The 17,461-nt window shown below is 37.6% G+C and overlaps 1 protein-coding gene across 1 annotated transcript in view; it reads right to left on the bottom strand.

Annotated features, from left to right (window-relative positions):
- Positions 1 to 1,008: 1,008 nt before the first annotated feature.
- PLCXD3 (phosphatidylinositol specific phospholipase C X domain containing 3) overlaps positions 1,009 to 17,461 on the bottom strand; it is a 119,584-nt gene continuing 103,131 nt past the window's right edge. Inside the window, exon 3 of the mRNA XM_040977676.1 lies at positions 1,009 to 1,383. Within this exon, the coding sequence (XP_040833610.1) occupies positions 1,230 to 1,383 (154 nt within the window). The 3' untranslated portion in view covers positions 1,009 to 1,229. The remainder of the gene's footprint in view (positions 1,384 to 17,461) is intronic.

Consider the following 17,461-nt stretch of genomic DNA (forward strand, 5'->3'; position numbering starts at 1 on the left):
CATATTTTTGTGAAGTGCATGCATAATAGCTACTGTGCACTTTTTGGGATAGTATTATAGCTGTTGAATAACCACCCCAAATTAAAGGATCACTGCTCTTTTTGCAGAGCAGCAGCATCAGGTGGTAGGCCACAGAAACCTCACGGGAACCTCGTGCCTTGGCTTTCATCTTGTTCTCAGGGAAGATGGAGCCCAGAGGTGGTGAGTCAGTGCCAATGTAAAACAAGACTGTCCTAACTGTAGGGATCAAGAATTTCCTAAAGATATTGAACATCTGTGGATTCATGGGTCCAGTTCCCAAAACACTGCTCTAATTTCCTCTGCCTGCCTTACAAATTAAAATCCTGAAGCATCTTCAAAATATGTGTAAAAATTTATGATTTAGAATTACGTATGTGGAAATCATAATTGGAAAGCTTGCACAGTGTTTCCTTTTTTCTTTTAATCATGCAACTATTGAGGACTTTTAAAAGACTTGTTTGAACAGTTTCCAATTTTAACATTTGTAATGACTTAACACTAACTGGGCCTTTTCTGAGAGATGCTATTTTAATTCTGCAAATTTTTAAATCTAGTATCTTTCACTACGGCCTTGGCACTCCTAGTTAAGAAAAAAAAATTGTACTCCATATTTATAGCTGCCTTAAATAGAAACACTGTAAAACATTTTCATAACACAAAAATCACTAATTATGGCCTCCAAAATTACTGATGCATAGGACCTAATTTGATGGATTTGGATTTTTTTTTCTAAGACTAAAAGCTCGCTGTGATTTCCCAACAGATAAGAACTACAGATCATTATACCAAGTTCCACAAAACAAATTTCAGCATAGCAATGCAATACACATTATGTTGGACATTTGTTTTGAATGAAAGAGGAAGCACGACATTGAGAAAATATACACAGTGTAAGAGTCCTAGAAAGTGCACTCAAGTAAACACTCAAATTTTACGTTACAAAGACTAACTTTGAAAATGAAATCCACTGGTCTTTTTAGTATCCTTAATGAGAAATAGATTGTTCTCATCACATGGGGAATGAAATATCTTTAGCAACGCAGAGTATGGCAATAAGCACTGAAGAAATGGTTTTCTCCCTTTTCCCACCCACTAGTAGCCCTAATCCCTTCAGAGACTCAGTGGAATGGGCAGGTCATAGCGTTTACAGGTAACAGTAATACAATAAGTCTTGTCTGTCTTACTCATGGGCACTCCAAACAGTATTATCAAGTGTTGGCTTCTCCTTCATCAAAGACGTAGTTGAGCTTTATGACAGTGCTGATGAAATCCCCCAGTTCGACAAAATCAGCAGTGACAATATTGATGCCACTCTCTCCGGGCTTCTGTGTGCGAACCCAGTGCATCATGGCTGGGAGAGCTCTGAGAAAAGAAACAAGAAGTGGAGTCACACAAGGTAATGTATTGCTTTTCTAGCTTATTTTTAGAATTTCCCAAGTGTTCATAGAGATGTAATATATAAAAGGCCAGTCAGGCAATGGTGAGTTCTTGAATTTGAAGACATTACATGATATGCAGGCATCATATTATTCCAAATTATTGGCGATCTCAGATAATGTTATTTATAGTGCAATATCCTATAGTAAAAAAAAAAAAACATGCTTTAGCATGGCATGGTCACAAACTCTATGCAGCAATGGGTTACAAGGCCAGAGGCAACTATATGTGCTTTGTAAGCACTTAGAATATTCCCTGAAAACAGTGGGTTTATAATATATATATGAATAGCCCTAACAAGAGTATTGTCCTTTACAAAAATTCAGTTCTAGAGTAGAAAGTAGGACAAAAAATTCAATTGTCGTACAATATGACTAATGCTTGTTCTTTCAACCATATGTACTGCATACCTATTTAGTTAGTTTCCATTGTAACCATTTAAAATAATTGTTACAGAGCTTACAACCTCAACAAGAGAAATACAATGACGCTAAGTACCTTATATACTTTTGCAGAAAGGAAGATGGAACAAGAAACGAAGATTAGGAGATGGAGGTTATGGATCTCACCTGAAAGTAAGTTGGACTCATTGATGAGGGAGATGTCTGTGGGATTGTCTAGGGAGAGAAACTCAAATATTCCTTAGGCTTAGCAATACTTGAGAAAGCAAACTGGGCTAGATTTGTGTGGGTACTATAGGCCACTGTAAGGGGCTAGATATGTTCTCTGAGTAACACTGAGGGCCTTGTGATCTGGCTCACTACGAAAGCTCCTACATTATCATGGGATCATAGAGGAGTGACCTAGCTCCTGGAAAGCCAGGAGTGAGCATTCAGAGGCATGCCACCCTGAGCTAGATGGTGAGGGATTCCAGAATGGGCATGGAGGCTAATGGCAGTGCATTTCCAGGCACAGGACAGAGACAGATACAGGTTGATGATACACATTTCCTTCTCACTGCACATTAGAGAGAAACCTACCAGGGCTTGAGCAGGATACAAAAGGAGTTTCATAAAAAGGGCAAGATGTTAAAGTGTGGGAGGAAATATTTGTGAATTCCTGGGGTGACATAGAAAGATGTCCTAGTTATTGACAAGAGAAGAAGCAACTAATTGATAGATGGTTTCGAAGAATGTGAACCAACTGAAAGTTGTTTCCCAGGGAAAGTACATGGCTAGGTATTCTTAAATGAATGAGAGAAAACCAAAAGACAGGCACAGATCACAATTAGTTGTTGAAGTAATTCCATCAGCTGCAACAGTAACTTGAATTAGACACAGCCATGAATATTTGTGAAAATGACTAAGATGAAATGACATGAAATGTAGTATGGGCAAGAAACGGAGAGCACATGAGGCCATGAATGAAGCTTGGATGTCTAGCAGAACTCTGGCAGACATACACCATCGCCTGTTCTTCAAAACAGAAGCCAGCCTTTCAGTGGAGGTGGTAAGTTTGGTCTCGAGTTTAGATCTCAAGGACAGTTAAGCATATGTCTGATATTCAGGGCTGAAAAGGGATCAGAATTCATGGTAGCTATGAATGAGAAGAAATCAGGAGGGCAAAAAAGGAAGGCAGACAGTACTTTTGGAGGCTTAAGGGAGAGTGGGCAGTGTGAAATGTGAAGTGCAGCACACACGCCTTTGTCCAGATTGCAGAAAATGTCTAAACAAACCCAACCCATTCAGAAAAAAACTGAGCCAACTGCCTTGGATCACACCAGCAATATCTTAAAAGTTTTTCTGATTTATGTTTTACATCATACACTTCTTCCTGTTAGAGACAGCGAAGGAGTTAGTTGCTTACAAAGCACTGTAATATGAATCCTCAAGGCCTTCAGTTAACAGGTGAGCAGGAGGAATAGGAACAGTTTTAAAACATTCTGTCTTAGAATGAGAAGTCTGGGTTCATGATCTGTCCAAACTCATCAGGCAGCCAGCTGCTGCGGCAATGTATATGCATCCTTGAATTTCATTCCTCTCGCTCACTCTCCTGCATTTGCTAGAACAGATGAAACACTTCTGTCATTTTAGAAAAGGCAAACAATGTCTGGAAAGAGGATCAGAACTGATTCCTTTCCTCAGACACTCATGGGGGGGGTAGGGTTATAGTGATGTGGAATCAAGCCCTAATTCTTTGCATCTTAGATTAAAATTCTTGGTCCACAATTGAGAATTAGTTGTTATCCTATTTCTCTTTCCTGCTCAGACAGAAATTTCCTGAAATCAACAAGCTACCCAAACAAAACAACCATTAGGACTAAGTTGAATTTCAAATGCTAAAGTACAGAATTATGTTAAACCAAGACTCACCTAGTAATGCTACTGACCATTAATTTAGACTATCATTTCCTAACTGTCCCAAGTGAGTTTTTTAACCACTTGCCCTCCTCCTCCATGAAATTTTAATGCTGCAAATAGACTGCATATCCATTTATATATACTCCTACTTGGCTTGTATATCTGTGATATATCCAAAGAATAAGAATTTTATTTGCCTCTCAAGAACCAGTTTTTCCTGTATGGGGGAAATATTGCCACTGAGGGTGTTTGATTTACAACTAATTGGCAAGTTCTCAATTACATTTGATGTTGCAAAATAATTAGGATAAATTGAGAAGTCTGCTCCAGTGGTGATAAAATTCCACCAATTTTCCCAATGTAAGATTGCTATTAGCAACCCCAAGCAGACTAAAAAGTAAATGTCTTATTAACTGCATGGATTATGCTATTTTGTTTTCAGTTTTGGAGGCTACTATGTCCAAGATCAAGATGCTGGAGATGGGGTGTGTCCAAGTTTCCTGATTCATAGACGGTATCTTCTCACTGTGCCCTCATGTGGTGGAAGTGCAAACAACTCGTCTCTTGCCTTTTTTTTTGGTAATACATCATCTGTGAGGATTCTAAGTTATGACAATCACCTCCTCCAAAACCTTAACTCTTAATACCATCAATGGCATACAGATCATGAAAACACAAAGAACTCCAACTTCCAACTGCTTTTGTTGTTTCAAGCCATCCATCCAAGACCAACCAAGCACCTAAGAAAGTGTGTGTCAGTTGTAGCTCCCCCAAGTCATACCAGGTACCTCATTTCCTGTAGAGTTCTTGGCAATGTCTCACCCTATACTTATTGTGCTTTTTCTACACAAAAGCTTATCTTAAAGGCTTGTGATTATTATTCCTCTCCAAGAATAACTCAAAACCTTGTTCTGATCCTGAACATAACCTTTTTCTTTATATGTCATATTCCTTACTCCTAGTTTGTTGAACATACACAACAGACAATGCTAACTATCTCTCCCTGGCTATTTCTAGCAGCAGCTTCACCCTTCTTACCACTGATGATTATTATCTGATTTTCTATATCCTGTGTACCTCTAGAATCCTTATCACCTCAGAGGAAAACACATTTGTTGAATTCCAATTGTTTACAAGAAATCTTGGGCTCAGATGTCTCCAAGCGGAACAGGTAACCTAGTCATGATGCTACAACTAGTCCCATAGGTGTGAGGACAGAATTCTCTGGGACTATATAGTAAATCCAATAATTCATTTCGTTTGAGAGAAATGGAGGAGGATTTTAAGGAACCCATCAAAAAACAGGACATTGGCAGAAGAATGAATATCCAAACTATTGGCCAAATCTTCTGAAATATCAAGCCAAAAAAATTAGGAAACCTGAAATAGAGTGTTGAGTCCTTCTTGGCCTCCTTAACAGCATTCAAAACCTCCAAATTTCAGGCTTTTGGTATTTCCAGATGAGGCCTCCTGGAAATGTCAAAGGATTCACTTCTCATTCTGTACAGACAACAACTAATTAGGCTGTTTGTGCTATATTTAAAGTTCTGTTGAGACACAAAGTGGTGTGAAATTTTATGCTATGATACTGTATAATGCTACTGATATAAATGTTCTAAGACTAAAAGTCCAGTGACTTTGTAATTAACAGTATGACTAGAAACAAAGGCCTAGAGCTCCTAAAGGTTGAAGTGTGTATAAATCCTGTATGTGCTTCCTGAAAAACAATATAGACTAAAAACCTCTCCCTGTTGGTTCATGAGATTTATGGTTCCTGCTATAACTGCTTGAAGTCTTGCCATTCACAATTCTCTGGAATCTAAATTGGACTTTAGAGTCCTTTGGCAAAAATCTTAAAGTACCTAAAACTAAAGTATTGGATAAACCTGGTTATTAAAGTATAACTTTAATTGTTAGGTTTAACAGATGAATATTTTCTAAGCATATGTACACTTGCCTCAAATCTATAGAAGGCATTGGAGCTTTAGGTAAACATTTTACCAAGTTCTTACTTGACATTGTTACCGAGAGTAATGCCATCTGATGATTCTGACTTCTCTCCATTTCTGCTCTAATCTTGGGTGGGAAACTGATTCCATTCTGAAGGACTCTCAGGATGCACAGTTTGCTATCCAGATCTAAGGGCTTAAATTATAATTTCATAGCTAGAAAGACTTAGGAGTGAGCATCCCCTTGACTCACATTCTAAAGGCTGCCTCTGTGGTCTACTTTACCAGAGGCCAAGAGAAAAGGAGTGAGATACGCAGCAAAAGGCCAATTAATGTGGCTTGATGGCATGGTGTGCCATCAAGGACACCCAAAGCCAGTCTGCTAAATAGCACTTACTTGCAGTGTGGGAAGCCAGCTTCCAAAGAGCCCTGCCAGCTCTGCCAAGAACCAAGCCACTGGCAACAGAACCACGCTTGAGGTTGAAGGACTCTAGGGCTGGAACTGCAGACCCTGTGGGCCTCAAGCTAAAACTCCCTTCACTCTGTCCAGCTTCCAAAACAACCATTGCTGCAGAGAAGATAACCCAAAGTCAGCAGAGAGGAGATGAAACTGAATTTGTGCTTCACTTCCTATTCAGATCAGCTCTCCTCACAGTCAAGCCAGGTACTGGGAGTCAATAGGTCTCCCCTAAGCAGGTTCAATTCTTTATGCTATCTGTCCAGAGCTAGGTCTGCCTCATACACACCGTACCAGGCCTACAGACTCAGCTAATTATCTAACCCCTTCAATCAATTTCTACTTGTCTCTCAGTGGGAACACTTCCTCTGGATTTGGGTAACACTGCCCTGGATTCTCTAATATTAGTCCACCTTAGGGCCAGCTGACAGTACTGTACAGTGCCCTACTACATGCCAAGCCAGCTGACAGGAACAAAACCAGACCGCTCTCCTTCTCCACTCCATCTGATATGGGGTATAGAGATCTCACCTCAGATGGATGCCTCTCAGCAGCAGCAGCAGTGAGAAAGAATCCAGTGCACAAAGAGTCAGGATTGGTGAGGTAAAGACAGTTACCCAAACAGACAATCCCATCAGGGACATTTTGTGTACTGACTTTCCAAAGACCAGCACAGTCTTGTGCATCTCCTTCTTACCTCTTGGAGCAAGACCTATCAAGGTTGAAATGCCACACAATAGCTACTTGTGTCCCACCCCTTCCACTCCTGCAAGATATTAAAAGCCGAGGCTGTGGAACAACAGCCTCCATCATGTGGTCCCTCCCTCTACATATGGACAATTATCCACCTTTGGAATGCATTAATCTCTAATAAATTCACTTTGGCTCTGAATTCACACCCATTTCTTCTGCTCTGTGCCACTTTTGTAACATTTACTATATTCCCAGGTATGAGACTGATGAAAATTTTTAGTGGTAAAGTGACAGAACAAAGCCTCCACAGGATAGGGATAAAAGAGCACATGATGGGGGAGGTAGTGGTGGCAGCTCACTCTTCTTGTGGAAGAACTCCATGGAAGTTAAACCTCTGTCTCACCCTCTCCCTTCCTGGCCCACTTTAATCCTTACCATAGCAAGTGTGTGTATATTCTTCATCTTTCTGAACAAATCAGTGCCTAAAATGCCTTAAGAAAGAGGAAAGAATTATGACAACATCTGCACAAGTCAAGGGAGGTAATTATATGATTAAGGAATCAATTCAATAGGAAAAATGTAACTAATAAATGTATATGCATCTAATGCAAGGACATCTGGCTTTTACAACAATGTTAATGGTTGCAAGGAAAGATCTATGTTCAACACAATAACGGGGACTTCAATACCCACTTTCACTAATGGACATATTAATCAAGCAGAAAATCAACAAGGTAGCAATAGATCTAATTTACATGGTTGACCAAATGGATATAATTGGTGTTTACAGAACATTTCATCCCACAGCTGCAGAAAACCCATTTTATTGGCACATGGAAATTCTCTAAGATCATATGTTAGACTGCAAAAAGAGTCAACTAATTAAACAGCTAAAATAAAGCATCTTTTCTGAACACAATAAGATGAAGCTAGAAAGTAATGTAAGAAAGTCCAGAAAATATTCAGACACATGGACAATAAGGCTCCATGCTTATGACTTAACAGCGAGTCATAGAAAAAAAATCAAAGGAAAATTTAAGAATTCTTTGGAGGAAATGAAAATGGCAACACATCAAAATTCTGGGATACAGCCAAGCCAGTGTTTAGGAAAGTTTATATCAATTAGTGCCTACATAAAAATTGGATAATTATCAAATACATAATGAACAATGTATCTCAAGGACCTAGGAAAAACCAAACAAACCAAACCACAAGTTAGGAGGAATAAAGAAATAATAAACATTAAAAATAAGGTACAAAAAAGATCAGTGAAATTAAAGAGCTTATTTTGAGATAAAATTGATAAATCATTGACTCAACTTCCCAAAAGGGATCCAAATTAATAAAATCAGATGACAAAGATGTATATTTACCTCTGGGGTAGAGATCAATCATTAGAATTTATTGAAAATGACTTTCAACAAATCAGAAATCAAGATTATATGGCAACTGTCTGGACACCTGCAATTTATGAAGACACAAGCTTGAATATATGAAAAACTATCACTAATTAAATCACTAATACAGAGCTGCTCAACAAAGAAAACCCCATGATCAGGTGGCCTCCCTGTTCTATTCTACCAAGACTTCTAAATATTTTTTTAAAAAGAACTGGGATTAGTTTTTCTTTGTTTTCCCTCTTTGTAATTTTGCTGTTCAGATAAGAGATCACCTTTCAAACTATTTCACTCCCCAGAGGGCTACAACAGCCTGAAGCCAAGACAGTGTAGTGTCTTCTCCCATGTGGGTGCAGGTCCTGAAGACTCGATCCCTCTTTGGCTGGTCTCCCAGAGCATTATCAGGGAGCAGGATCAGAAGTGGAGCTGCCAGGACTGTGGTACCCATATGGGATGCTGGTGCCAGAGGTGAAGATTAGCCTGATACACCAGGGTGGCTCTATTCCCAATTCTTAAACGACACAAGCTACCCAAAGGAAGGGGGATTCCTCCCAACTCTTCCTACAAGACCAGCACAGCTTTAATTCCCAAACCAGATAAAGATCCAAAGGAAGAAACCTATGAACAAATATACATGATGAACACTGATGCCACATTCCTGAGTGAAGTAGTAATCAACTGAATTCAATTATACCTGAAAAAGCCATCGGTCCAGACCAAACACAATTTCTCTCAGAGATGGAAGGATGATTCGACATATGCAAATCATTAAATATATCACATAATAACATCAAGAATAAAAACCATTTTATTATCTCGGATGCAGAGAAAGCAACCGATAAAATATAGCGTCCTTGTATGATTAAAAGAAAGTCTTGTACTTGCTTGAGTATAGAGGGAACACCAGCAACAATGGCCATCAACGTGATAAATGAGGGAAATCTAGAAGCATTTACACTGATACAGAACCAGTCAAGGATGCCCACTCTTAGAATTATTATTCAATATAGCTCATGTTTTAGCCAGAGTCATTAGACAAAAAAAAAAAAGACTAAGGACACAAGTTATAGAAGTCATCTTACCCATGTTTGCAGATTTAATGATCCTTTATACCAGAGAATAAAAAGATTTCAGTAAGAATTCGGCAAAGTTTCAGAATATACAATCAGCCCACAAAATCAATAGCATTTGTATGTACAAATAATACCATGGCTGAGAAAGAACTTTTAAGATCAACCCCACTCAGAATGTCCACAAATAACAACTTAGGATAAATTTTTTAAATCAACTTAGGATAAATTTTATAAAAATATGTGACTATCTCTACAATGAAACTTACAAAAGAATATGGAAACAAATAGAAGATGACACAGAGAATGGACAATCCTCCACATTCATGGACAGGAAGAGTTAATACCAAAATATCCAGGGCACTCAAATTTACAGGTTCATTAAGATCTCTGTGAAACTATGAAGGGCATTCTCAGATCTACCAAGAAGAATTCAAATAGTCACAATGAAACACAGGAGACCTTAAGTGACCAAAGCACTCAAACAATAAAAGAAGGATGGAGGAATCACAATATCCAATTTTAATACATGCAATATTACTGTTATATTCAAAGCAGCCTGATACTGGTAAAAATAGACACATGGACACATAGAACAGAATAGAAACCACAGAAATTAATCTAGATATCTCCAACCAACTAATCTTAGAAAAGTGAGCTACCACAATTTCTCAGATCTCAGATAGTCCCTTCAACAAATGGTGTTGGGAAAATTGGATCCCCTCAGAAACAACTATGAGAGCAGATCCCCTTACCTTACTTTGTTATCAAATATGTATTTGTTATAGTACGTCAAGGATGTGAATTAAAGAGCTGAAACCATCAAATTACTAGAATCAAGCAGAGGGAAATCCAGTAAGACATTACACAGGCAAAGATTTCTAGACCCCAAAAACACAGGAAACAGAAGTTTAAAAAAATCAACAAATGGGATTATATCAAGCTAAGAGGTTTCTGCCTAGCAGAAGAAACTGTCAATGAACTGAAGTGGTTATAGAAATGATGGGAGGATGTGTTTGCTGGCTATGACTCTGATAAAGGATTGACATCCTGAATACATAAAGGGCTAAAGGAAAAAATAAAGCAAATAATGATGTTAAGAAATGGGCAAAGGCAGCTCTGCTTTTAGACCAGAGATGGTCTCCCCAAGAAACTGTTGAATTTATCTGGACAATAAGATGCTGGACTCTATGCTTTGTAGATGCTTGCAATGAAAGAAGCATGACTGGATTTGAACTGTAGCACTGCAATAAGGTGGAGTAATTGGAGTAATCCACCATGGGGGGAGGGCACAGGGAGGGGTTGGGGGAACATCAGAACCTATGAAATGGTGTCATAAAATGAAATGCAATAAAAAATTGAATTATAACTAAAAAATGGGCAAAGGACATGAACAAATACTTTTCAAAGGATGAAATACAAATGGCTAGTTGACACATAAAAAGATGCTCAGGATCATTAGCCAACAGGAGAACACAAACCACAATGAAACTTCACCGCACTCCAATTAGAATGGAGGTAATTTGTAAACTTTTAAAAATGACAAATTCTGCAAGGGTCTGGAACAAATGATACTCAAATGCATTGTCAGTGGGAATACAAACTGATACAACCATTAAAAAGCACAGAGATCATACAGAAAACTAAAACTATGTATACTGTCCAACCCAGGCATCCCACTCCTGGAATATGCTCCCCCCAAATGAAATCATTATATGAAAAAGTTAGCTGTTCCCTTAGGTTTGCAGTTGCCCGATTTACAATAACTAAAACAAACTAGTTGTGCAAAAACTGATGCCTAGAAAAATATGATACACTCACACCAAATCCATCCATACAGAACAGAATACTATTACTCCATAAAAGAATGAAGCCCTATAGTTTGTAACAAAAGCAATGCAACCAGAGGCAAGTTGCTTATTGAAATAAACCAGGCCAAATAAGATCTAATGCTTTCTGATTTGTGGTAGTTAATAGAGTATAAAAGGTAGCATACATGAGTGAAATTGACTACGTGGGATTTAATTATTATAACCCTTATCTATATTCCTGCTGAACAGTAGACTTCTTATATTTGCTGAGTTCTTCTTTTAGTTATAATTACACCTTTGCCTATAAAGTCCATTAACAATAGCTTATCACAAAAAAAAATTAAGGTGAAATGAAGGAAGAGTATATCTATATTCTTTGAATTGTATCTTTGTACTTTGTGAAACCTGTTTAATGAAATTTAAATGAAAAAAAATCTGGAGGCCAACAGTAAAAGAAATAAGAAAAATAAAGTTTGCTATTGACTTAGTATTGTTAAAATATATTTTTTAAATGTCCATGTGAAGAATCTGCTATCAATACCATCCAAAGTGTTCACTGAAGCTTGTACTCCCTATATATATGTAGGGAGTGTGTGTATATATATATATATATATATATATATATATATAAACTCATGCTCACTTCAGAAGCATGTATAGTGCAAAGATTCCAGTATCATTTTTTGAAACTCTTTATAATGCTATGAGACCCCTATAACCTTCACCTATTCATACTGACCTGAACTTAATTCATAGCAAAGAACTTACTAACGGTTATAACAGTATCACCAGTATCATGAGGTATAATGTTTATAGATGAATATTATAGACTTTTTATTTTTCATAACACGTCCTTAAGTTCCTTTTGAATTTTATGTAAGTCATTTAGCATCTGTTATTGAATAGTCTATTTTGGCACAGAAAGATGGAACTATACCAAATCTGCTATGCTGTCTAATAAATGCTTTCATTACATTCTATATTTGTAGCGTGGATTTACTTGCAAGACCTAACTACCCAAGTCATTTAAATAATTACACATTTTAAATCTCAGCTGTAGAGCTGGACTTCCTTTTCTTGTCTTATCTCCGTTATTTGTTGTACAAAAGGTAGTACTCTACAGTTTTGTTTCACTCGGATAAAATTGGCTTGATTGTGAGGATTAACTTAGCACATGGGAGATGCTTAGAAAACTTCCCATCTCTCAGTTGTGGCATTGTCTTGGTACCCACTGAGTGCCACCTGTGCCATTCCCTGCTCTAGAAGCTGGAGATAGCAACAGTTAGATATTCTGAGATTCAGGGGTCAAGTCCTGACATTGCTGCAGTGTAAGCAGTCTGTAAGATTCCTTCCCACGTTTGCCAATTCCCAAATCCAAGAACAAGGAGGCAGTGGCCTGGTGCTGTCCTATCAGACTGATGGAGAATTGTGTGTGTGTGTGTGTGTGTGTGTTGGTGGGTGGTGAGAACAGTGTGATTCCTACCTATTCTTTCGTGGCTAATATATAAACAGGCTTTTTCAATTGGGGGTTCTCAAGTGAGTATTTGGTGTTTGAAGAATCAAAGCCCTTCTCTGGAAGGTGAAGCTCTCCTGAACAAATGTGAATTCAAACAGATGGCAGGCTTCTTAGGAGAGAAACAGAAGTCTACAGGAACAAGGATTCATTCTTTTAATGCAGCAGTATCAGAGGGAGAATGGGAGCCAAAGACCCTAGACCTTCTCTCTCTCTTCCCCAAAGCATTAGATAGACAGACAGATAGACAGACAGACAGATAAATAGTGTGTGTGAATGTGAGATTTGGTTTTGTTTCAACAAGGATGCCTTGATGTTCCTGACCCTTTTATATGGCCAATTCACTCATCCTTCAGGTAAAAGCTTAAATGTCACTTTTTCAAGACGTTGTAATTAAAGATGGAATTACATGCTACATCAATGTCCATCTCCCTAACTGTACTACAAGGTCTTTGTTGACTAGGATTTATCTGTTTCCTCACTGTTGTATTCCCAATGAATACACGTTGACTGTCGCAGAATAAGTATGTGACACTTAGGTTACCATACTTCGTACTCAAGTGCTCAGGTTCAAGTTCCACCTCTGCTTATGGTTCTGGTTCCCTGCAAATTAGCACCCTAGGATGCAGTAGGCAGTAACTCATGTTCTGGGTTCGCGTTACCAATGTGAGAGATTCAGACTAAATTCCCAGCTCCTGAAGTCTTTCGGTATTTGTGGGGCATGAAACTGCCACTGGAAGATCTCTATCTCCCTATTTTTGTTCTGGTTCCTTTTGAAATCAAGTGGAATTACAGAAAAATAAGTCTCATCTGTAGAAGAGACATATGCAATAGCATAATTTCTGAAAATACTTCACAGTTTTCTTTGTTGTGGCTACTGTCAGATTTTAGTTTATGAGGTCATCATTACTTTTCTAAGAAGATGATTTAAAAATTCAAATGATAAATTTCAATATTTGTTTTTGGATTTATTGGCAGAGTTTCAACGTGGGCATCTTGTGAAGTATTTTTCTTGCATTGTGCATATGGTATAATATGATTCTGCATTAATAATAGTAGTAGTCGTTACATACTTTGTGGGCATCACATTCACTTTGATTTAGATACTACACTGGTTAATTTTAAGTGCTTATCATTTAATTAAGTAGAATCCAGTTTCCTATGATTATGAATCTATCTGAAATTAATATTTAAGCCAGTATATGTAAATAGCATGCTTTTGTAACATGCATTTCATGCAGTAGATCCTATTTCCTTCACTCTTCTGGATAATACAATAGTTGTCTCAGTGAATTTTATATGAATGCATTTAATTTTCAATGAAGTATTTCTTTTCATCAATGAAACAATTACCAGCATCAGTTCATCACTTTCCACAGAGCTCTCTGGTGCACTTGGAGATAAAGATTTCTATGAAAATGTCAGGGCCTGTTCCACACACAGCCTCTTCTGAAAAGTGGAGTTTTCTCTGATCTCTAAGCTTTAAAACCATGACCCCAGCTTACTTGGAGCAACTGAGTCACCCAAAATGAATGAACTAGCATCAACTCTGGCTGATTCTCAAACACTATGATCTCTTACTCTGAAAATTTCGGAGAGAATCTGGAAATCTCACTTGACAACGGAAGAAGAAAACAGAACAAGAAGCCCTGCAAAAGCTGGCTAAACATGCAGCGAAGTAGTGAAAAAGGCACTATCTTTGTTTTGAAGGTGTGAAAGTAAAACAAACCTGAAGCAGACATTTGGGTTTCATAAGCCAGAATATCCAAATACCAAATCTGTTTCTTGTTTTTTTTTTCCTAAACCAATATATGATCAGGAAGAGCATGTCCGAACTAACAGGTCATATCATTTTCTGAATGCAATTTTGAGGGGGTATTTTTATAAAGAAATCCTAGCATTTTTTTGTAAAAAAAATTCATAACAGGTACTTCTGGAGACTCAGTGACCTGGGTTTTCTTGAACAGGGCAAAGGCCTTCCAAGTGTTTCTATATTTTGCCTCAGGTACTTTCAGAACTAAATTGCCACAACCGTTTAGGTATACAAACAAAACTATTTGAAGGAATGATTAAATCTTTGATTAATAGGAGGATTTTCCCCTGGAGCTGCAAAAGGGTGAAGTGTTTCTCTTGATTTGCCTAGAATCTCTGATGAAATCAGGTGCAAACATTACTTTTACCTTGGTAAAGAAATATGATCAACAAAAGGCACTAGCCTTCCACGTCCATGGCTTCCACAGCGTCAGATTCAATCTGATTAAAACAGTTTTTAAGAAATGTTTGTACTGAGCATGAACATTTTTCTTGTCACTGTTCCCTAAACAATTCAGGATAACGTCTGCATAGCAGTGCACTGATTACACACAAATACGATACTGCTACGTAGAAGGCATCTGAGCATCCTCAGATCCTCAGATAGTCCTGGAATCAATCTTCAGCAATTGCCAAGGGTCAGTGGTATTTATCAAGTACCACTTCTGTGTTAATTATTCTAGATTTTGAGAACACTATGATGGTAACAAGCAGATATCATTCTTACCCTTCTGGTACATGCAGTCCAGAGGGAAGGACAAATAAAACCAATCAACACCGACTGGATTAGTGTCCTAGAGAAATCTGGGTTGTACCCCTGACTAAAGTAATGTGTTTTGGTTATAAACTTGCATAATGCACATACAATTTCTGACTCTCAATTTGCTCCGATGATAAAATTACAAGTAGAAATTAGTAGGAGTTTTATCACACCCTGTGAAAATGGCCACATTCTGCCAGGAGACGACATGGCGGTAGTGTTATTTCAATTTACCCCAGGGCTGTTCAAAGCTATTTAGCCATGATGTTGTAAAAAGATGTGTTCCGGAGGCCACAGGATAGAGAAAGGACGAATGTCACACCAAAAATATGGTACAGGTTATTACCATGTCTAATCTACACCTCAACAATACCAGCTGTTTTAAATTTTCCAACAGGAAAATTTGCACAACTTGCAGATACATGAAACATGTCTTATTCCTATGCTAGCAGGTGTTGCTGCAGTTTTTGTTTGTTTTTAACAAAAAGCAACATGGTCAAATTAAGCAAATATGAAGCCATTCAAAACATTTTCTTTGATGATAGCAGCTCTTTTCTGGTAGCAAGAAAAATCATATAAATGGGAATAAAAACGGTGTTTGGAACTTAAAAAATGCTCTGTGCCCTCAGACATGAGTTAATTTAATCCAAGTCGGTGTTTCAGGGCGAGTCATACACCCTGCTTGAGACAGACCCTGAACGCAGCCAACAGCCCCCAGATGGACTACTGCTGTGCAGGCACTATTCTGCCCAATCTTTTCCTAAGGGAATGAAGGAGGCAAGAAGGTTCTGCATATTTTAAAGAATGAGCCACCAGTATGTTAATAAGATATAGAAAGCCAAGAGACAATGGACTTTTGCTCAAGGGCAGTCTCTGGTGTGTGGGGCAAGTGTTCTCGTTTCACAGTCTCTTTCCCTATACCAAACCACCCCCTTTTCGGTGTAAATGCATGCTTCAGGGTATCAGTACATTTCAAGCTCAGAAGCAGTTACTTTCCTCAAAACACAGGGTGTTTTTTACCTGCCCACATCTGTCTGCCATTGAGAAAAATAACTACAGACCAATATTCCTGATAAACATAGATCCAAAAATCCTTAAAAAAGCTATTTGAATACAAAAACATTTTAGAATGATGATTCATCCAGACCAAGCAAAATATATCCCTTGCATACAGGGATGGTTCAACATATGAAAATTAATAAATGTACTATACCACATTAATAAGCTTAAGAATAAAAACCATATGACCACCTTAGTAGATACAAAGAAAGCATTTGATAACAAAAATAACATCCATTCATGATGAAAATAATTATCAAATTAGGTATAGAAGGATCATTAATCATGAACACATCAAGGCAGTATATGAAAAACCCACAGCCTGTGTCATATTGAATGAGGGACATTTAGAGGCATGTACAGTAAGATGCAGGACCAGAGGAGGATTCCCACTTTTATCACTGCTACTTAATGTAGGGATGTTTGAATCAGAGCCATCAGGCAAGTAAAGGAAATCAAAGCCATGCATATTAAAGAGGAGGAAGTCAAGCCATCCCTTTTTGGTGGTGACATGAGCGTCTGTATAAAGGAACCAAAACATTCTACTAAGAGACTACTGAAACTCCTAGGAGAGCTTAGTAAAGATGCAGGATATAATATCGACACATCTATAACCTTTGTATACACAACTCTGACTGAGAAAGAACTAGTAAGATTAGTCCATTCACCATACTGCAGAGAATCCTACCACATAGGATGACATACTAAGCCTATATTATATATATACACACACACAATATACTATATAATATATACATTATATATAATACACAATATATTCTGTATATAGTAGGATATATATCCTACAATTTTATATATATATAATCCTACAATATAGGATTATATACTAACCCTATATGTAATCCTATGATTATATATTTAATTTTATATATCATAAATATATGATATTAATTATATATAATCCTATAACATAGGATTACTATATACAGCCTTTGCTTACACTCATGAGGAACAGCAGGTTTTTTGTTTCTGCTTGCTTGCTTTTGCTCTTTGTTATTTTCTACTTGCCATATGTTCATATCTTTAGCTAATGGAGTGTTAAATATGTGGGGAAAATAAATTTGATCAAGAATATAAAAAAAGTTATTTTACAACTTTGATTGTTTAGTGCCTGCTGTGATGAGTCATTCATTTCTACACTTGTGGATCAAGGACATTCAT

Source organism: Ochotona curzoniae, unplaced genomic scaffold (assembly GCF_017591425.1).
Source record: "Ochotona curzoniae isolate NIBS_2020 unplaced genomic scaffold, NIBS_Ocur_1.0 contig_2754, whole genome shotgun sequence".
NCBI lineage: Eukaryota > Metazoa > Chordata > Mammalia > Lagomorpha > Ochotonidae > Ochotona > Ochotona curzoniae.